The 16129-nt window shown below is 33.4% G+C and overlaps 2 protein-coding genes across 2 annotated transcripts; both read left to right on the forward strand.

Annotated features, from left to right (window-relative positions):
* The first annotated feature begins 2441 nt into the window (after positions 1–2441).
* Positions 2442–5579, forward strand: LOC120175159 (pyruvate kinase isozyme A, chloroplastic-like). Its single transcript, XM_039181852.1, has 6 exons — positions 2442–3198; positions 3282–3372; positions 3465–3658; positions 4201–4322; positions 4522–5000; positions 5271–5579. The coding sequence occupies exons 1-6, from the start codon at positions 2608–2610 to the stop codon at positions 5570–5572; spliced, it is 1779 nt and encodes a 592-aa protein (XP_039037783.1). The 5' UTR covers positions 2442–2607; the 3' UTR covers positions 5573–5579.
* A 7434-nt stretch (positions 5580–13013) lies between these two features.
* On the forward strand, positions 13014–14813 carry LOC120175160. Its single transcript, XM_039181853.1, has 3 exons — positions 13014–13873; positions 13979–14168; positions 14260–14813. The coding sequence occupies exons 1-3, from the start codon at positions 13448–13450 to the stop codon at positions 14781–14783; spliced, it is 1140 nt and encodes a 379-aa protein (XP_039037784.1). The 5' UTR covers positions 13014–13447; the 3' UTR covers positions 14784–14813.
* Positions 14814–16129: the final 1316 nt, after the last annotated feature.

A 16129-nucleotide genomic window follows, 5' to 3' on the forward strand; every position in this document is an offset into this window, starting at 1 on the left:
CCTTGAACTTATTATTTAGTGGGTATGTGTGTCTTATCAGTGATTTGTCGGATTTAGGAATTGTTTACAATTGAGGAAGTATGAACACTATTGAATTGCCCTTTTAGTACTATTCAATTACCGATTGTCCTAGTTGTGAAAATTTAGATTTTAAATAAAAATTTAAATCAAAGTCTATATGAATTATTTACTGATGATCATTTAGGAATTAAATAGATTCCTTTAAAAGAAACGTTAAAAAAAGAAAAAAAAATATAAAGAGTAATTACAACACTGCAAAACAAAAAGATGGTTAGCCTACCGATTTAAATGTTATAAAATAAATAAAAGGTTAACTTGAATTAAAATCAAATTTTAAGGATTAAATTATAAATAGGGTAAAGTATAGTAATAGTCATTGAACTTTTCTAAAACTTTCATTTAGGTCCCTCAACTTTTAAAACTTGCAATACAGTCCCCCAACATTTAGTCTGTTTGCAATATGGCCCCCAAAGTAATCGACCGTTTGCAATATGGTCCCCGACGTAATCGATCATTTGATGCCGTTCCACTACCGTTAGTATGTTTTCAATATGATCATTGAACTTTTCAGGCACTTGCATTTAGGTCCCCTAAATTTTAAAACTTGCAACATAGTCCTCAATTTCATTCTAAACCTTAAATTCCATTTCGATCTCGAATTTCCTTTTTCGCTTCTCTCTTCTCATTTCCAGTGTAACTTTTCGGTCGGGGATGCATGGGAAATTCTAATTTAACTTTGAATTATGTGGAGGTGTTGACTTGAATAAGGGTCCATTGAGAGAAGACACGACCAAGGGACTATCAGGACCATCAACGATTCAAGGTGTAATGTTTGATACAGATCATCTCAGGTGAAGCATAGCTGTTCGATGAAATGCTTGTGAGAAAATATTGGGGTTAGAAATGTAGAGTTGACATATACTACTAAGATGAACTAAGTATCATTGTTGAAAGTCACCAACAAAGCTGGAATTATTTTGTATAAATGTCATATAATAATTTCTTCGTTTAATCCTTGTGGTTAAAGATTTTCCAATAGATGATCAAATATAATGAAATCCCAAATAGTGCAACATCGATTGCGTTTATTTCTTAGCCTTTCCCCTCACTTGCAAGAAGGTATTTATTTTCTTGATCTTCTTGTTTGGTTTTTCTTTAAACCATGGAATTGGTTGTGAGTATCGACATAGTGAAATCGCCAGGCTCAATCCTAGAGACTACTGGTACTAGTTTACTGGAATTGTATTGATCCGACTTGTGGTTTTCGGCGTCCTATGAGCTCGTATTCTTTTTAATAAGTTCATGTTGATTATGGGACTAATATATCATGAACGAATTGGATTTTTTTACATGTTTTGAAAATTTGACAGTTGAATTGTATTGAATTATAGCTTTAGAAGACAATTCTGCATGCAAGCAACTCGAAAGGCATCATGACAGGGTAGTATATTTGGAGCATCTACTTGACTCTGTCACGATGTCTTTCGAGTTGCGAAAGAGATTGAGAGGTGAATGCGCTATTTGGGATTTTATTATATTTGATCATCTGTTGGAAAATATATAACCATAAGGATTAAACGAATAAATTATTATATGCCATTTATACAAAATAATTCCAACTTTGTTCATCTGTTAGTGACTTTCAACAATGATACTTAGTTCATCTTAGTAGTATTTGTCAACTCTGTAGTTCTAACCTCATTTTTTTCTCACAAGCATTTCATCGAACATATATGCTTCACCTGAGATGACATGTATCAAACATTACACCTTGAATCGTTGATGGTCCCGATAGTCCCTTGGTCGGGTCTTCTCTCAATGGACCCTTATTCAAGTCAACACCTCCACGTAATTCAAAGTTAGATTAGAATTTCCCATGCATCCCCGACTGAAAAGTTACGCTGGAAATGAGAAGAGAGAAGCGAAAAATGAAATTAGAGATCGAAAAGAAATTTGAGGTTTAGAATGAAATTGAGGATTGTGTTGTAAGTTTTAAAAGTTGGGGGACCAAATGCAAGCACCTGAAAAGTTTAGTGACCATATTGAAAACGTACTAACGATAGTATAACGATGTCAAACGGCCGATTACGTCGGGGACCATATTGCAAATAGACTAAATGTTGAGGGACTGATTTTAAGTTTTAAAAGTTGGGGGACCTAAATGAAAGTTTTAGAAAAATTCAGTGACCGTTGCTATACTTTACCCTTATTTTTAAACAATACTATATGATATTTACCTTAAATTAATAAAAAAAATTGAATAGGTAAAATTCTATAAATATTAAATTATACTTTATATAATTCACTGTTTGATTTCAAACCAATTATAATAAGCCACGTAAGCAAATTGGTTCTCAAGACACTGTTTGGCAAACGGCAAGAAAAAGAGGAGTTTGTCTTCAGTGAGTTGCCTGCTTCACGTGACGATATTTCCCAAGTCCCAAACACGGCACTTGTCTTCGGTTTATCCGCCTCAAAATCCACCTTAAAACCTCGAAACAAAAATAGAAACGGAAGTTCCTCTACTAAATTCACTTGCTCCCATACATTTCCGGCCACCGGAAATCGTTGCCTTTCCCGGTAACAATGTCGCACTCCCTCCAATTCTTCACTCCTTCCCGTGCTCCTTACCTCAATCTCCAGAAAGTTCCCGCGACTTCCTACATCCGGTTCCCGGTACTCAATTTCCCGAGCAAAAAACACTCTTTCACGATCATTAAATCGTTATCTTCAGATCTCGATGCTGCATCATCGCAAGTGTTGGATTCCGGTAACGGGCAGAACGGAGCTACAAGGGGTTTGTCGGCGGAAAAAGTGGCGGCGGCTTCGTCTCATGTGCCGTCGGATTCGGGAGCGGCTGCGGGGATCGACGTGGACGCGGTGAAGGAGGCGGAGCTGAAGGAGAATGGATTCAGGAGCACGAGGCGGACGAAGATTATCTGCACGATAGGTCCGGCAACTTGCGGGTTCGAGCAGCTTGAAGCGTTGGCTGTCGGAGGCATGAACGTGGCTCGGATCAACATGTGTCACGGCACACGCGAGTGGCATAGAATGGTGATCGAGCGGGTGAGGAGACTCAATGAAGAGAAAGGATTCGCTGTCGCCATTATGATGGATACTGAAGGTAGCGAGATTCACATGGGAGATCTCGGTGGCGCTGCCTCCGCCAAAGCTGAGGTAAATTTTAAAATGAAGAAAAGATATACATGTTACAAATATGTTTATTTAGTTAATTCTGGATTAATTAATTTGAAATGTAGGATGGAGAAATCTGGACATTTAGTGTTAGAGCTTTCGGTACACCGCGGCCTGAGCGAACAATTAATGTGAATTATGATGGTTTTGCTGAAGGTTTGTGTACTTGCAGTAAAAACATAAGTAATTATGTTGAACAAATTGGTTTATTGGTGATTTAAGTAAGATTATTTGAAGTTGTTATACAGATGTGAAAGTTGGGGATGAACTTTTGGTTGATGGTGGAATGGTGAGGTTTGAGGTGATTGAGAAGATTGGTCCTGATGTTAAGTGTAGGTGCACTGATCCGGGGTTGCTGCTTCCTCGAGCCAATTTGACTTTCTGGAGGGGTGGGAGTCTTGTTCGTGAGCGTAACGCTATGCTTCCTACCATTTCTTCCAAGGTTGTTACATGTTCCTCTATTTTTGCACTTTGAATTTTAGATATTGCTATGGAATGATTTAGCTAATGTGAATGCTAGTTTCATCCAAGGGTGTCTATGATTCGTCTTTAGTCACATATAGTAACAATGGAATCGGACATTAGAGCTACCACTATTAAGAAATTTAGAGTTTCTCTGTATTAACCGTGCATTTGTCTGAATTTTTGTTTTATAACTTGCATTTGCATTTTCCATTCAATGAGGAATTGATAATGTAATGTTGTTAAAAGAAGTCAAAGGATATTTAAAATTTGTAATTAATAGATTGAAGTCGGTTTGTGAAATGAGGTGGTAGTGTGACTCTAATCATGCAATCCCACCAATGGTGTTTTGGATCTGATTTTTGCTATTTTCTCTGTATGTTATCATGATTTTCAAACTTTTAATAGTGATGCGTTTCTTATTTTTGTATACCTTCTTGTTATCTGTGTTGCCTGCATGTTTTTATAGAGAAACCAAAACGTTTTTTCTAGTTGCATGATCAAGCTTTTTTTTCATTTCAGGATTGGTTAGACATTGACTTTGGGATTGCGGAAGGTGTTGATTTTATTGCAATATCTTTTGTCAAATCCGCTGAAGTGATTAATCATCTTAAAAGCTATATTGCTGCTAGGTCTCGCGGTAGGTAAGTATCATATGTTGCGTTACACTTTGATTGGAATGGTCGTGGTAGATGCTGCATGTGCACTTTCAACAGAGATTAGAATTTGAGACTGAAACCAAATACTATTTCGTAATATAAGTGCTAGTGTTCCTAAAATGAGTAACACAGATCAATCTTTCTTTCCTTTTCCTTAAATTGGCATTGCAATCTTCTGATACAGCGACATAGCTGTCATTGCAAAGATAGAGAGTATCGACTCTTTAAAGAACTTAGAAGAAATTATTCTAGCATCAGATGGAGCTATGGTCGCAAGAGGAGACTTGGGTGTTCAAATACCATTGGAACAGGTTCCATCAGCTCAGCAAAGGATTGTTCAGGTGTGCAGGCAACTAAATAAGCCAGTGATTGTTGCCTCCCAGCTACTCGAATCAATGATTGAATACCCTACACCCACCCGTGCTGAAGTTGCTGATGTTTCTGAAGCAGTAAGGCAGCGAGCTGATGCTTTAATGCTCTCTGGCGAATCAGCAATGGGACAGTACCCTGACAAGGCACTAGCTGTTCTGAGAAGTGTTAGTGTGAGAATAGAGAAATGGTGGAGGGAGGAAAAACGCCACGAGGCTATGGTACTGCCTGATGTAGGAGCTTCATTTGCAGATAGTATCTCGGAAGAGATTTGTATTTCCGCGGCGAAGATGGGTAAGAATCTTCGGTTCCATAATCTGGCATTAGTCATTACGTGTTTGCACAAGCATTGATCCGTGAATTTATATCCGCCTGATGTTGCTGGTTTTCATTCTTTCCTGTTCACGATTTTATTTCTCCGAAACCTTTGGTATAGATGGAGTAAATGACGCATCAACATCCATCGGCTAAGCAACCGGATACCCATTTTGAGCCAGTATTTCATTCCGAGTTGGTTTTTCATTGATTGTGGTCTTGACATGAGTTTGGTTATGTGACCTGCAGCTAACAATTTAGAGGTGGATGCCCTTTTTGTGTACACAAAGACAGGCCACATGGCGTCTCTCCTTTCACGTTGCCGACCGGATTGCCCTATCTTTGCTTTCACGACCACAACTTCTGTCCGGAGACGTCTGAACCTACAATGGGGGCTCATTCCCTTCCGTCTCGGCTTCTCCGACGATATGGAAAGCAACCTCAACAAAACCTTCTCGTTACTCAAGGCTAGAGGAATGATCAAATCGGGGGATCTCGTAATCGCGGTCTCGGACATGTTGCAGTCCATTCAAGTCATGAATGTTCCTTAAATAAAAGCACGTATGATGCAGATTATGCTCTTTTCGAACCCTGCTTTTATACTCAGTTATGTGTTGAGCTTGTTGTATCTTTCATTATCAGTTCAGCTTTGATTACTAAAACTGGAAAACAGAGGGATTAACCCTGTTTGATATCAAAAGTGTTTTCCAAGTAAAAACACTTCTGAACCTATAAACAAAGCTAAACGAATAACTTTTTGGGTAAATTATGCATTTGGTACCTAAACTATCAGTTGGTCCGCTTTAGTATCAAAACTTTCAATTTCTTCAAAATCATACATAAAGTTTAATTTTTGTTTCACTTCAGTATCATGTCGTTAAAAACTTTAGTTTTTGTTTCATTTTAATATCCATTCAAAATTTAACATTAAATTTTGAAAAAAATTAAAAGTTTATGTACTAAAACGAACCACACTATTAAATCCGCCATTGTTGATTTAACTTGCATAAAAGATTCGTTCTATTGAAATTTTAAATGTTTTATTTATATTTTTTATGAATAATTTGTTTTAATTAGAAATTTACACGACAACAGAATGAAAGTGACAGAACTCTGGGTGGGTAAACAATACACACAAGAGTCTGCTTCTTCAACCTCAATTCCTCCAAAGATTGTTCAACTGATCCATCAGGGAATGGCTTTCAACACCAGGGAATTTGAATTCCCCGTTGGTTCCTGTTCTGCAGAAAGGGCAATCCTTTCATGGGCCGACATGGATGTGGAGGAAACGAAGAAGAGCTGTGCAGTCTTACTTGAAGCTGATTCCCAGAAAAATCGAAGCGGAGTTTTGGTTGGGAGGAGCAACGACGACAGTGTCCATGTTCACTGGAAAGGAGAGGCTGAGTTGAAAGATCTCGGGGAAGACGAAAGGAAGAAACTGGAGCAAATGATTCGAGGCATGGCTGCAACAAACCTCGGGTGCATTGGTTTTGCACATAAACAAGTTCCTGAAGAAGAATACGATTATTCAAATGAGAAGATGATGCTTAATGGAAACAGCTTGGTCCTGTTAGGGCTACTAGGTTTGCAGGGATGAATATATGTTACTGTTAATATTGATATTTTTAATATACTAAAACAATTATATTTTTAATATTAATATTTGATATATTGACCGAACAATTTAAATTAAATAATATAAAATTTATTATAGAATAATATTCTGAATCTAACTTATTTCATTTACAAACGTTGATAGTTAAATTCTTTATCTTTCTTCAAGAATTTAGTGTCAATGAACTCGGTGTTAATAAAACAATGGGTGAACTCCATAGTTCATAATTATCTTTATATTTTGTCCACTTTTACTTATTTATTTTTAAAAATAATAGTATATGATCATTTTCATTTATATTTAATTAAGATATGATCACTTTCATTTTTATTTATTTAAGATGTGGTCACTACGAGTTAACTGCCGTTAACAGTTAACATATTAGGTGACTTGATATTTTGGTATAATCACACATTTGATCCTTGTTATTTATGTGTTCTCAATTTAGTCCTATTTTTAATAAATTAAAATAAATTTAATCCTTCAATCGAATGATACCGCATGTCATTGGTGTCATGTATCACCATTCAGTTGGGGGACTAACTTTATTTTAATTTAATATATTTATTTTTCACCAATACTTTGAAAAACTAGTCCTCCAACCAAATGGTGACACTTGGTACCCGTGACACGTGGTACTAGTGACAAGTGACATCATTTGATTGGTAAATTAAATTTATTTTAATTTATTAAAAATAAGACTAAATTGAGAGAATATATAAATAATATAGATCAAATGTATGATTATATCAATTTTTAACCACATATAACTCGTGGTGATTAAATCTTAATTAAATAAAAGCGAAAGTGACTCTATATATTTTTTTAAATCAGTGAAGAAAAATAGACAAAACACAAACATAAATGATCAACCATGTAGTTAACCATAAAATAGTTATATTATTAACTAACATAAGGAAAAAAGTAGCCTTTAAAATTTGTATAAAGGTGAAATGACATAAGAGGTTTTTGTAATTTTTTTTAAATTAATGTATCTCTTATTATTTTTTTTCTTTTAATGTGATCCTTCAATTTAAAAAATAAATTCAATGTGACTCATTGATTAACGTTTCTCTTCGTTGACCATTATGGTCCTTAATTAAAACAAAAGAATTAAATCAGTTGATTTATATAAATATTCTTAAAACACAATATCAGTTAAAATTTATTTTAAATTTCAATATCTACAAAAAGGGATAAAATATAAGCTTTGTGACTAATATCAAACAAACAAAAAAATATAAGCCTATTCCAAGATAAACTAAAAGGGATAAAATAATTTTTAGTCCTTGAACTTGTTAATATTTTCTAATTTAGTCATTGAACCTTTTTTAGGTCCACAATAGTCCTAAACAAAAAGTCAACAATGTTAATGGAAATTGATGGTGGACAATACTCCGTTGGCAGCCATAACCAAGTGCGCTAAAACCATGATCATGGATGCCTGCAAGCACATTGTGAGCAATGCTAACATCCCAAGAGCCGAGCTAGGCTTGGTGTTCATCAAGTACGATTGCAAGAGCCCCACGATTCGACAAACGCACTCGTTGTAAGACGTATAATACGGCTTCTCCCACTCCATCCAATCCGACGGAGGCTCGTAGTTTCTATCGACGATCTTCATGTCATGAATCCGTTTCCTCAACATGATCAAGTTCTCGTCGACCAACTGTCCGCCGTAATCCCACCGTCGAGAGTATCTTTTGGCCACGTAAATCGGACAGTCTTTAAACCGTTTTTCTTGCCACGACCAACTGTCCCGGTTATAAAACGTTGTTTTGTTGAGACTCGATTATTAAAAGTTGCAAAATAGTACTTCAATCGTACAATATTATTTTGTTGAATCCATTAACTATTAAAAGTTACAAAATGATCATTCAATTATTCGTATGTTCAAAACTCGTCATTTTACGTTAGAAAATTGACGGTCGTCTAAGCTTAATGTTAACTTGTTAACTAAAATATGATAAAATCATATTTTGATGATGTTAATGATGTCTACTACTATTTTGTTGCTTTCAAACACTGACTTGGCTACATAAGTTTCGATCATTAGCTTGACGGTATAATGCAAAAGGAGAATCGGTTCACTAAATAGAGTTCAAATAATTCATTTCAGATGACCGTTAATTTTTCTTCATCATCCTAAATAAATTATTCATAATCTATAAATTATCTAAACAAAAATATTTAAATAAGACTCAATCAATTATTGTGAAAATAAATAATTATTTTTCTTCATCATTGATGTACTAAATATTTTTTTTGGTATAACATGAAAATATAAAATGAATTTGGGCAAGCATTAAATAATTGTTTGGTTTTACCAAAATAAAAAATAAAGGTAAAAAAATACCCAAAGGAAGAATCCAAACCACAACACTTCCAACTGCCATCATTTCATATACTACATAAGCTTTCTTTATCAGATGCCTTTATGTCCTTGTCACTCATCATCTCCATTTTTAAATAAATGAGAAAAAACAATTATTATTTTGATTGCCTTATCGGTTCAAAAGTTTCACATTGATTAATCCAGACCGACCCTCGTTACACATCTAGTTTTAATAGGTGAGTCTTCCAACATAAATTTTCTACATTCACAAAGACTTAAACTCGAGATATTTCTTAAGTGATATCAAGTTGCTTATCACTTGAACCAACCTCTGTTGGTATCAAAATAATTATTTTAGTTGTTATTTTTTAAACTTTTAAATATTTTATTTTAAATTAAAAAATTAATATTTAATTAAATAATCATTTTAATATTTATTATTTTTTCTAAAATTTATGTCCCTGACATTTCATTTTAGAACGCTAATAGTTCATATATTATTTCATTTTGATATCTCTATATATTATAAGGTGGTGACCAAAGTTTGGCCGATTGATATGATGACATTAACATATTCCACACTAGCATATTTTATTTATTAAGTGACATAGAATCATGTGCCCGTCTCTGGGTATAAATGTTCGATGTTAAAGAGTTGAAAATTATATTTAAACAGATATTACCTTTTAATTACGGAGATTAATAAAAGAAAAATCAACATGCATTTACTAAAAGCATTTTAGTTCTCAAAAGTTAAAAAGAAAGGTTCTTTTTAAAAGAGAGAGAAGATATGGTACATGTTTTAAGTGATCCAATAACATCAATATACACCATGTAAAAAGAAGTTTCACTAAAGTGAAATCAAATAGTCTTTGACACATCAAATACCCCAACATTATGCTTAAAACCAAACTCAAAACTATTGGATTAATGGCATGTTTCTAATGTAGGAAACATTTTAGTCCATAAATGAAGAAAAAAAGTTGAAACAATATGTTTGGCCCCACTTGAGGTTTGATGAAAGTGGGAATTAGGGTCATGTTTTTCAAACTCTTTTCATTATCCTTTGCTTGCCCTTGAATATAGGGATTTGTTGGCAATAGCCCTACAACTTTCAAAAGTGAAAAAAAAAAAATAACTACCCAAAAGGATCACATTAATTAACATAAGAGAAATTAGTTGACTCTATTCCCATTTGTAATGGGGTGAGGAGAGGTAAGGTAGTAGGTTGCCTCCAACGCCAGATTGAGAACAACTTCCGTGGAAGACCTCCGACAGTCAGAATTTTATATTAGCATAAGATTACTTTATATTAGCACAAACCAAGTAATCTCAACGGTTAAGGGGTAATTATCATCACTTGAGGTCTAATGTTCGAGTACATCGTTTGCATGAATATATGCATATTTATTGTCAAATGCTTGAGAGTCTTTATAACATATAATATATTGTAATCGTCACATACTAATAGAAAAGTTGACTTTATAAATGGAATTAAGAAGTTATATTAATCATTCTATTTATTTCCATTCCTTTTTTTTTTGGTAATAAGTTAGCTTGAAATCATGAACTTGATAACAATAAAATATAAATTTGAGTCCTTTTAAGAAACTATTTTAGTATTTTCTAACATAATCATTTAGCCACCACAATAAGAAAATGCCCTTTAAAAATTGGAAAAACTTATGGTGAAGGATTTTAGGTAGTTTTGGGAATTTAAGTTATATTGTAGTTGTTGCACTAAAACTTTGATTTTCCCATACAATTAGAGTTGCATTTAATACATTCATACTACTACAACAATAATCAAATAATTACAATGCATTTGTGTGTGGTCGGTCCTTTTTCTTTTTCGTCTTTGTTGATTGGTGTTGACACCAATTCTAATGTTGGTTGTCGACCGTCAATATTCTTTATTGTATTTTTCTGTTTTATATTGTATCTTTACTTTATTTTGATTTTCAATAAGTATGCATGTGTTGCACGTTGTCATATGCCTTTATGGCACGTTTTCTTATGTTTTGGTCATTTTTTTATCTATCATTTTTTCTAAATGTTGATTTGACATCATCACGACTGATCAAGATGGTATTTATTTTATATCTTATTGATCTTCCCTACTTTGAACCCTCGAATTGGATTTGGATACTCGATTTACGTTCGTGGATAGCTTTTCACGTCGCTCGAGTCTGATTTACGATTTGCGGTTTGTTGGTCTTTCAATAGTTTGATCCCCTTTTGTGATTTGTTTGTCGATACGATCAGATTTGTTTGTATCTATATTTGTTTGAGTTTCTTGGTTAGATTTAACCTTTCCTTGTATGATCCTAATGTGATCTTAAGTTACTAGTTTTGTTTCAATGATTATAAGAAATTTCCCTAATTATTTGCTTAATTTACGATTGTGATTGTAAATCTTTATTATAATTTAGGATTTTTTTCTATTTTAAATAAAATTAGTTGCTTCTATAAAAAAAATAATTACAATGCATAAATAAATATATTAAAATAAAATATATTCAAATTTATAATAAATTACTATAGATAAATGGCAACCAGTGTCGATACAAACAATTAAGATTCATGAATTTAAACTTGTAAGACCAAGTTCAAATCTCTACCATCGTCACAATTAAATCTTAGGTATACACTGACCCTGAACTAGAGAGCCACCCTTACCTAAACTTTTACCCAAATAAAATTACTATAGATAAATACAAAGTGATGAGAATTATCTGTATTATCCTCTAAATTTTCTTTGGAAATGTGATTTAAATTATTATTGTTATCTATCATTGTCAAATTGTACCTTTCCTAACCCAATATTCATGTGACCTATCTTATGACATTTCTTCCCTTTTTTTTTTCCTTTTTTATAATGTGGACCACTTTTTATTTATTTCTTTTTAAATATAATTTCAATTGCATAACAATCTACATCTAATTATCGCATTATTCTTTAATTTTAATTAAAGCATGACATTTCCTTACTATCATGACGAACAAACACAATATTTTATGTTAAGGGATGAACTTGATTTTATAAAATTTTAGGGGATAACTTAAACTTATAAAATTTAAGTGGACAAAAATAGTCTTTCAATATAAAATATATAGAACAATATAAAATACAATACAATTTTAAAATTTCAGGAGACGACTGCTCTCATCCGCCCCTCGATCCATCTCATTAACACTAATTATTGTAATTAAGTTTTTAAGTATTTTTTACAAAATAATAGTTATATGTTAATTTTAATTTTGACTTGTAATTTCTAAATATTACATGAATGGCCCCACAAAAGTTTATCATCATCTTTAAAAACCCAAATTATTGTGATCGGCGGTCCAAACTCCAAATTAGCGCAAAGGAACACGTGTCGCAAAATGTTTGGTGCAGACCTTTCAATATGATCTACCGCACTCACATTCTAAAACCCCATTCCCCTTTTCTTTCTTACCCTTCACGTTTTTTATCAGTGAATTTCCAAATTTGCCCATGTCTCATTTCTACCGGTAACAGCAACAATTCCCAATAACACCGAAAATCGTGGGAAAGTGGGCAAAGGACAACTCAATAATTTCACTTTCCTCTAGCGTGTCAAAACAAAATTTATCCATGTCGTTTAGGATAAACGAGGCCACGTAGGATTGTTGATGGGTTACTAAGTCCACGCCATCTTTTTCCTCTAAAAGTAAAAGGGTAAAATAGCTTAGATGTCATTAAAGTATATTAAAAAGATCACTTTTATCACTAAACGTTTAAAATTATAAAATAATTATTGAATTTTTAAAAGTTATAAAGTAATCATGTCATGTTATAACAATTGTAAAAATAATAATAAATTTAATTATTATTTTATGAAAATATGATAAAATTAATATTCATTTTGCAACATTTTAATGAAAATTATTAAAAATTTTATGATCAAAATAATTATTTGAATATAGTTTAATGACATCTATATATTTTACCCAAATAAAAATAAATCTCGATTTTCCTACTAGAAAAAGCCTCAGCCAGAATTCCTTTTCCTTCGTTCTTTCTATCTCATCATCAAAAACAGGGAAAAGTCCTCTTGCAACCCTCCAGCTACCGATTCACCGCTGCCGGAAAATGCATATTCCGGCGAACAGTTATTTTCTATCGATACGTTATACTCGCATATCCTATCACCGTCGACATGTCTTTTACAAAGCAATCTAAACATTCTTGAGCTAGAAAAGCTTCCTTAACACTTTTGCTAATAAATGCGCATGAAAGCATTTTTGGTTCTAAAATGTTGAACTTAATTTTTCGGTCAGTAATTTGTATTTGGGAGGTTCAGCTGTTTTGGATGTATATGCAGATGAAATCAGTCATTAGTTGATTTGATTTTTTTTAGCTGAGTATTAAGTTTTCAAGATCGTGATTGGTACTGAACGCAGAGAAGCAGAGTTTTAGAGAGAGGGAGAGAAGCTTCGAGCGTTTTTCCGATGAAGGTTCAGCCGATAGACATCGGTTCACGGGCGGAGAAAGAAACTGCTCCGGCTCGAGCAGAACCGGTCAAACCGGCTCTTAAATCTCTTCTTAAAAGAATCTTTGACCGGCCGTTTCCGAGCGTTCTGCGAACATCGGCAGCGGATAAGCTGAGCATTGGCGAAACTCAGTTCAGCAACAAAGATGGAGCAACTGAGTTCGAGCCGAGTTCGATTTGTTTGGATAAAATGGTACAGAATTTCATTGAAGATAGCCACTACGACAAGCAACCGCCACCGCCGCAGCCTCCTGCTAAATACGGCCGTAACCGCTGTAATTGCTTTAACGGAAATAGCAACGATAGCTCCGATGACGAGTTTGATGCCTTCGGCGAACTAATCAACGGCGGCTCACCGCCGGCCGATGCTTGCGAAACACTCAAGGTAAATCTTTCTAAAAAAAAAAATCAAAGAAATGCCAGTTCCTTTTTCCTTATTCGACAAAATTTAACAAACAATGTTGAAATTTTTGGATTTTTTTAAAAGCAGAGTCTGGCACAATGCGCCACCGTCGTCGAGAGAAACCTCTTAGCTGACACCGCGATGATCGTTGAAAAGAACAGAAACTGCAAACGGAAAGACGATTTGAGGAAGATCGTTATGGATGACTTAATTTCTCTTGGCTACAACTCTTCAATTTGCAAATCAAAATGGGACAAATCTCCATCTTTCCCCGCCGGTAACGACATTTCCTTCTAGATTCTTCCAAAACTGAAAATGCAATCTCTATACGGAATTGAAATTTTCTTTCTTTTTATTATTAAATTTAGGTGAATATGAGTATATAGATGTGGTTTTTGTGGAAGAGGGGCGAATGTTGATCGACGTTGATTTCCGATCAGAATTTGAGATGGCGCGATCGACTGGGACCTACAAAGCGGTCGTCCAATCGTTGCCGTTCATTTTCGTCGGTAAACCGGATCGTCTCGATCGGATTGTTTCGATCGTATCGGAAGCGGCTAAGCAGAGCTTGAAAAACAAAGGCATGCACCTTCCTCCTTGGAGGAAAACCGAATACATGCGAGCCAAATGGCTCTCTCAATTCACCAGAGCCTCTTCACAACCCGACGACGTTTCGGATAGAACTGATGTCAAGGAAACATTCGACTCCGGTGATTGCGGAGAGCTGGACTTGATTTTCGGCGAGGATAAAACAGCCTCGTCGGAGGAAAATTCCGGTGAAAATGAATTACCGGTGACTACGTGGCAGCTGCCGCCGGTCAAAGCAAAAAGTGTAGAGGGAAGAACGGAGATCGTCACCGGTTTGGCTTCTCTTTTCAAAGAGAAACCATAATTAAATTTGTTACAATTTTCGCCGTATTTAAAAATTAATAAATATAGATATTATATAAAAAAATCGTATAATCCTTTTTATTGATCCTTTCTTTTTTTTAATTTTCTACGTTGTAAGAGGCAGCAAATCTATTACTGTTGTAATAAAAATAAATAAAAATAGATAAATAAAATACTTTTCTAAAACAGAGTGAATTAGTGAATATATTATATAGTATTTATAAATAATTAAAAATAAATATTAATAATTATGTTAATACAAATAATTTAGAAAAAATGTGTATACTTATGCATACAAACAAATTATATATATACCCGTTTAACTCGTTTGTTTAACACAAATTTATTTTTTATTCAAACTTATTCATATAATTTAATAAATGAATAATATATAAATTATACATTATATATTTTATTCTTAAATAAACTTAAGAGTTCGAATATTGATATTTATGAATGAAATAAATTAGATTAAAATTATTACTCTTATATTAAACTTTTAGTATCTAATCATAATTAATTAATTAATCAAATAACTAATAATCAGTTGGTCTAGTGGGATGAGACACTAGATCCCTTAAGCAAGGTCAGGGGTTCAAATTCTGGCGATTGCGAATGGAGTAGACTGAGTTAGGAGGGTCACATTTGCCTATATAGTACCCAATCCGGATTAGTCGATCAATAGATCGGATACCGGTGGTTATACCATAAAAATTAATTGATCAAATAATGTGGGTAAAAAAAATGCATGGGAAACATTGATGGTAATTCTTTTATTATTCTCCTTTCTAATTATTTATGTGCAATTTTAGTAGGTATTGTTTCTTGAGGGGGGAGCAATGGAGTATGCTAACTTTATTCCTCTTTTTACTTTTATTTTATTTTTCTCCTCTTTTAAGGATATTAGATGTCAGTTATTTATTTATATGTTATTTAGATGCTCAACGAGGCATTTGTCTATGGCGGCAGATTTATTATTATAAGATTTCAGTTATTTATAATTATTTTTCTCCTCTTTTTATAATTATTTTATTTATAATTATTTATAAATAACATTGATGGGAAAATGATTGTTCAACAATTAGTTGTTTCATAATTATATTATATATTATTTTATTTTATTTTTATAAAGAAATATATAAGAACACTTATAGTGATAGGAATATGGGTAACATAAGAAAATATCATATAATTTTTATAATCAATAACGTTTTAAATACTCTTAATTATTTGATAATTAACGATCAATTATCATATTATAATCGATGATGCTCAAATTTATGACCTCAAAGAACGATATCGTTTCATTTAATCACTTATTCATGCTTATAATAATTTATTTTGTTA

The sequence above is a fragment of the Hibiscus syriacus genome, unplaced genomic scaffold (assembly GCF_006381635.1).
Source record: "Hibiscus syriacus cultivar Baekdansim isolate YM2019G1 unplaced genomic scaffold, ASM638163v2 tig00112159_pilon, whole genome shotgun sequence".
Lineage (NCBI taxonomy): Eukaryota > Viridiplantae > Streptophyta > Magnoliopsida > Malvales > Malvaceae > Hibiscus > Hibiscus syriacus.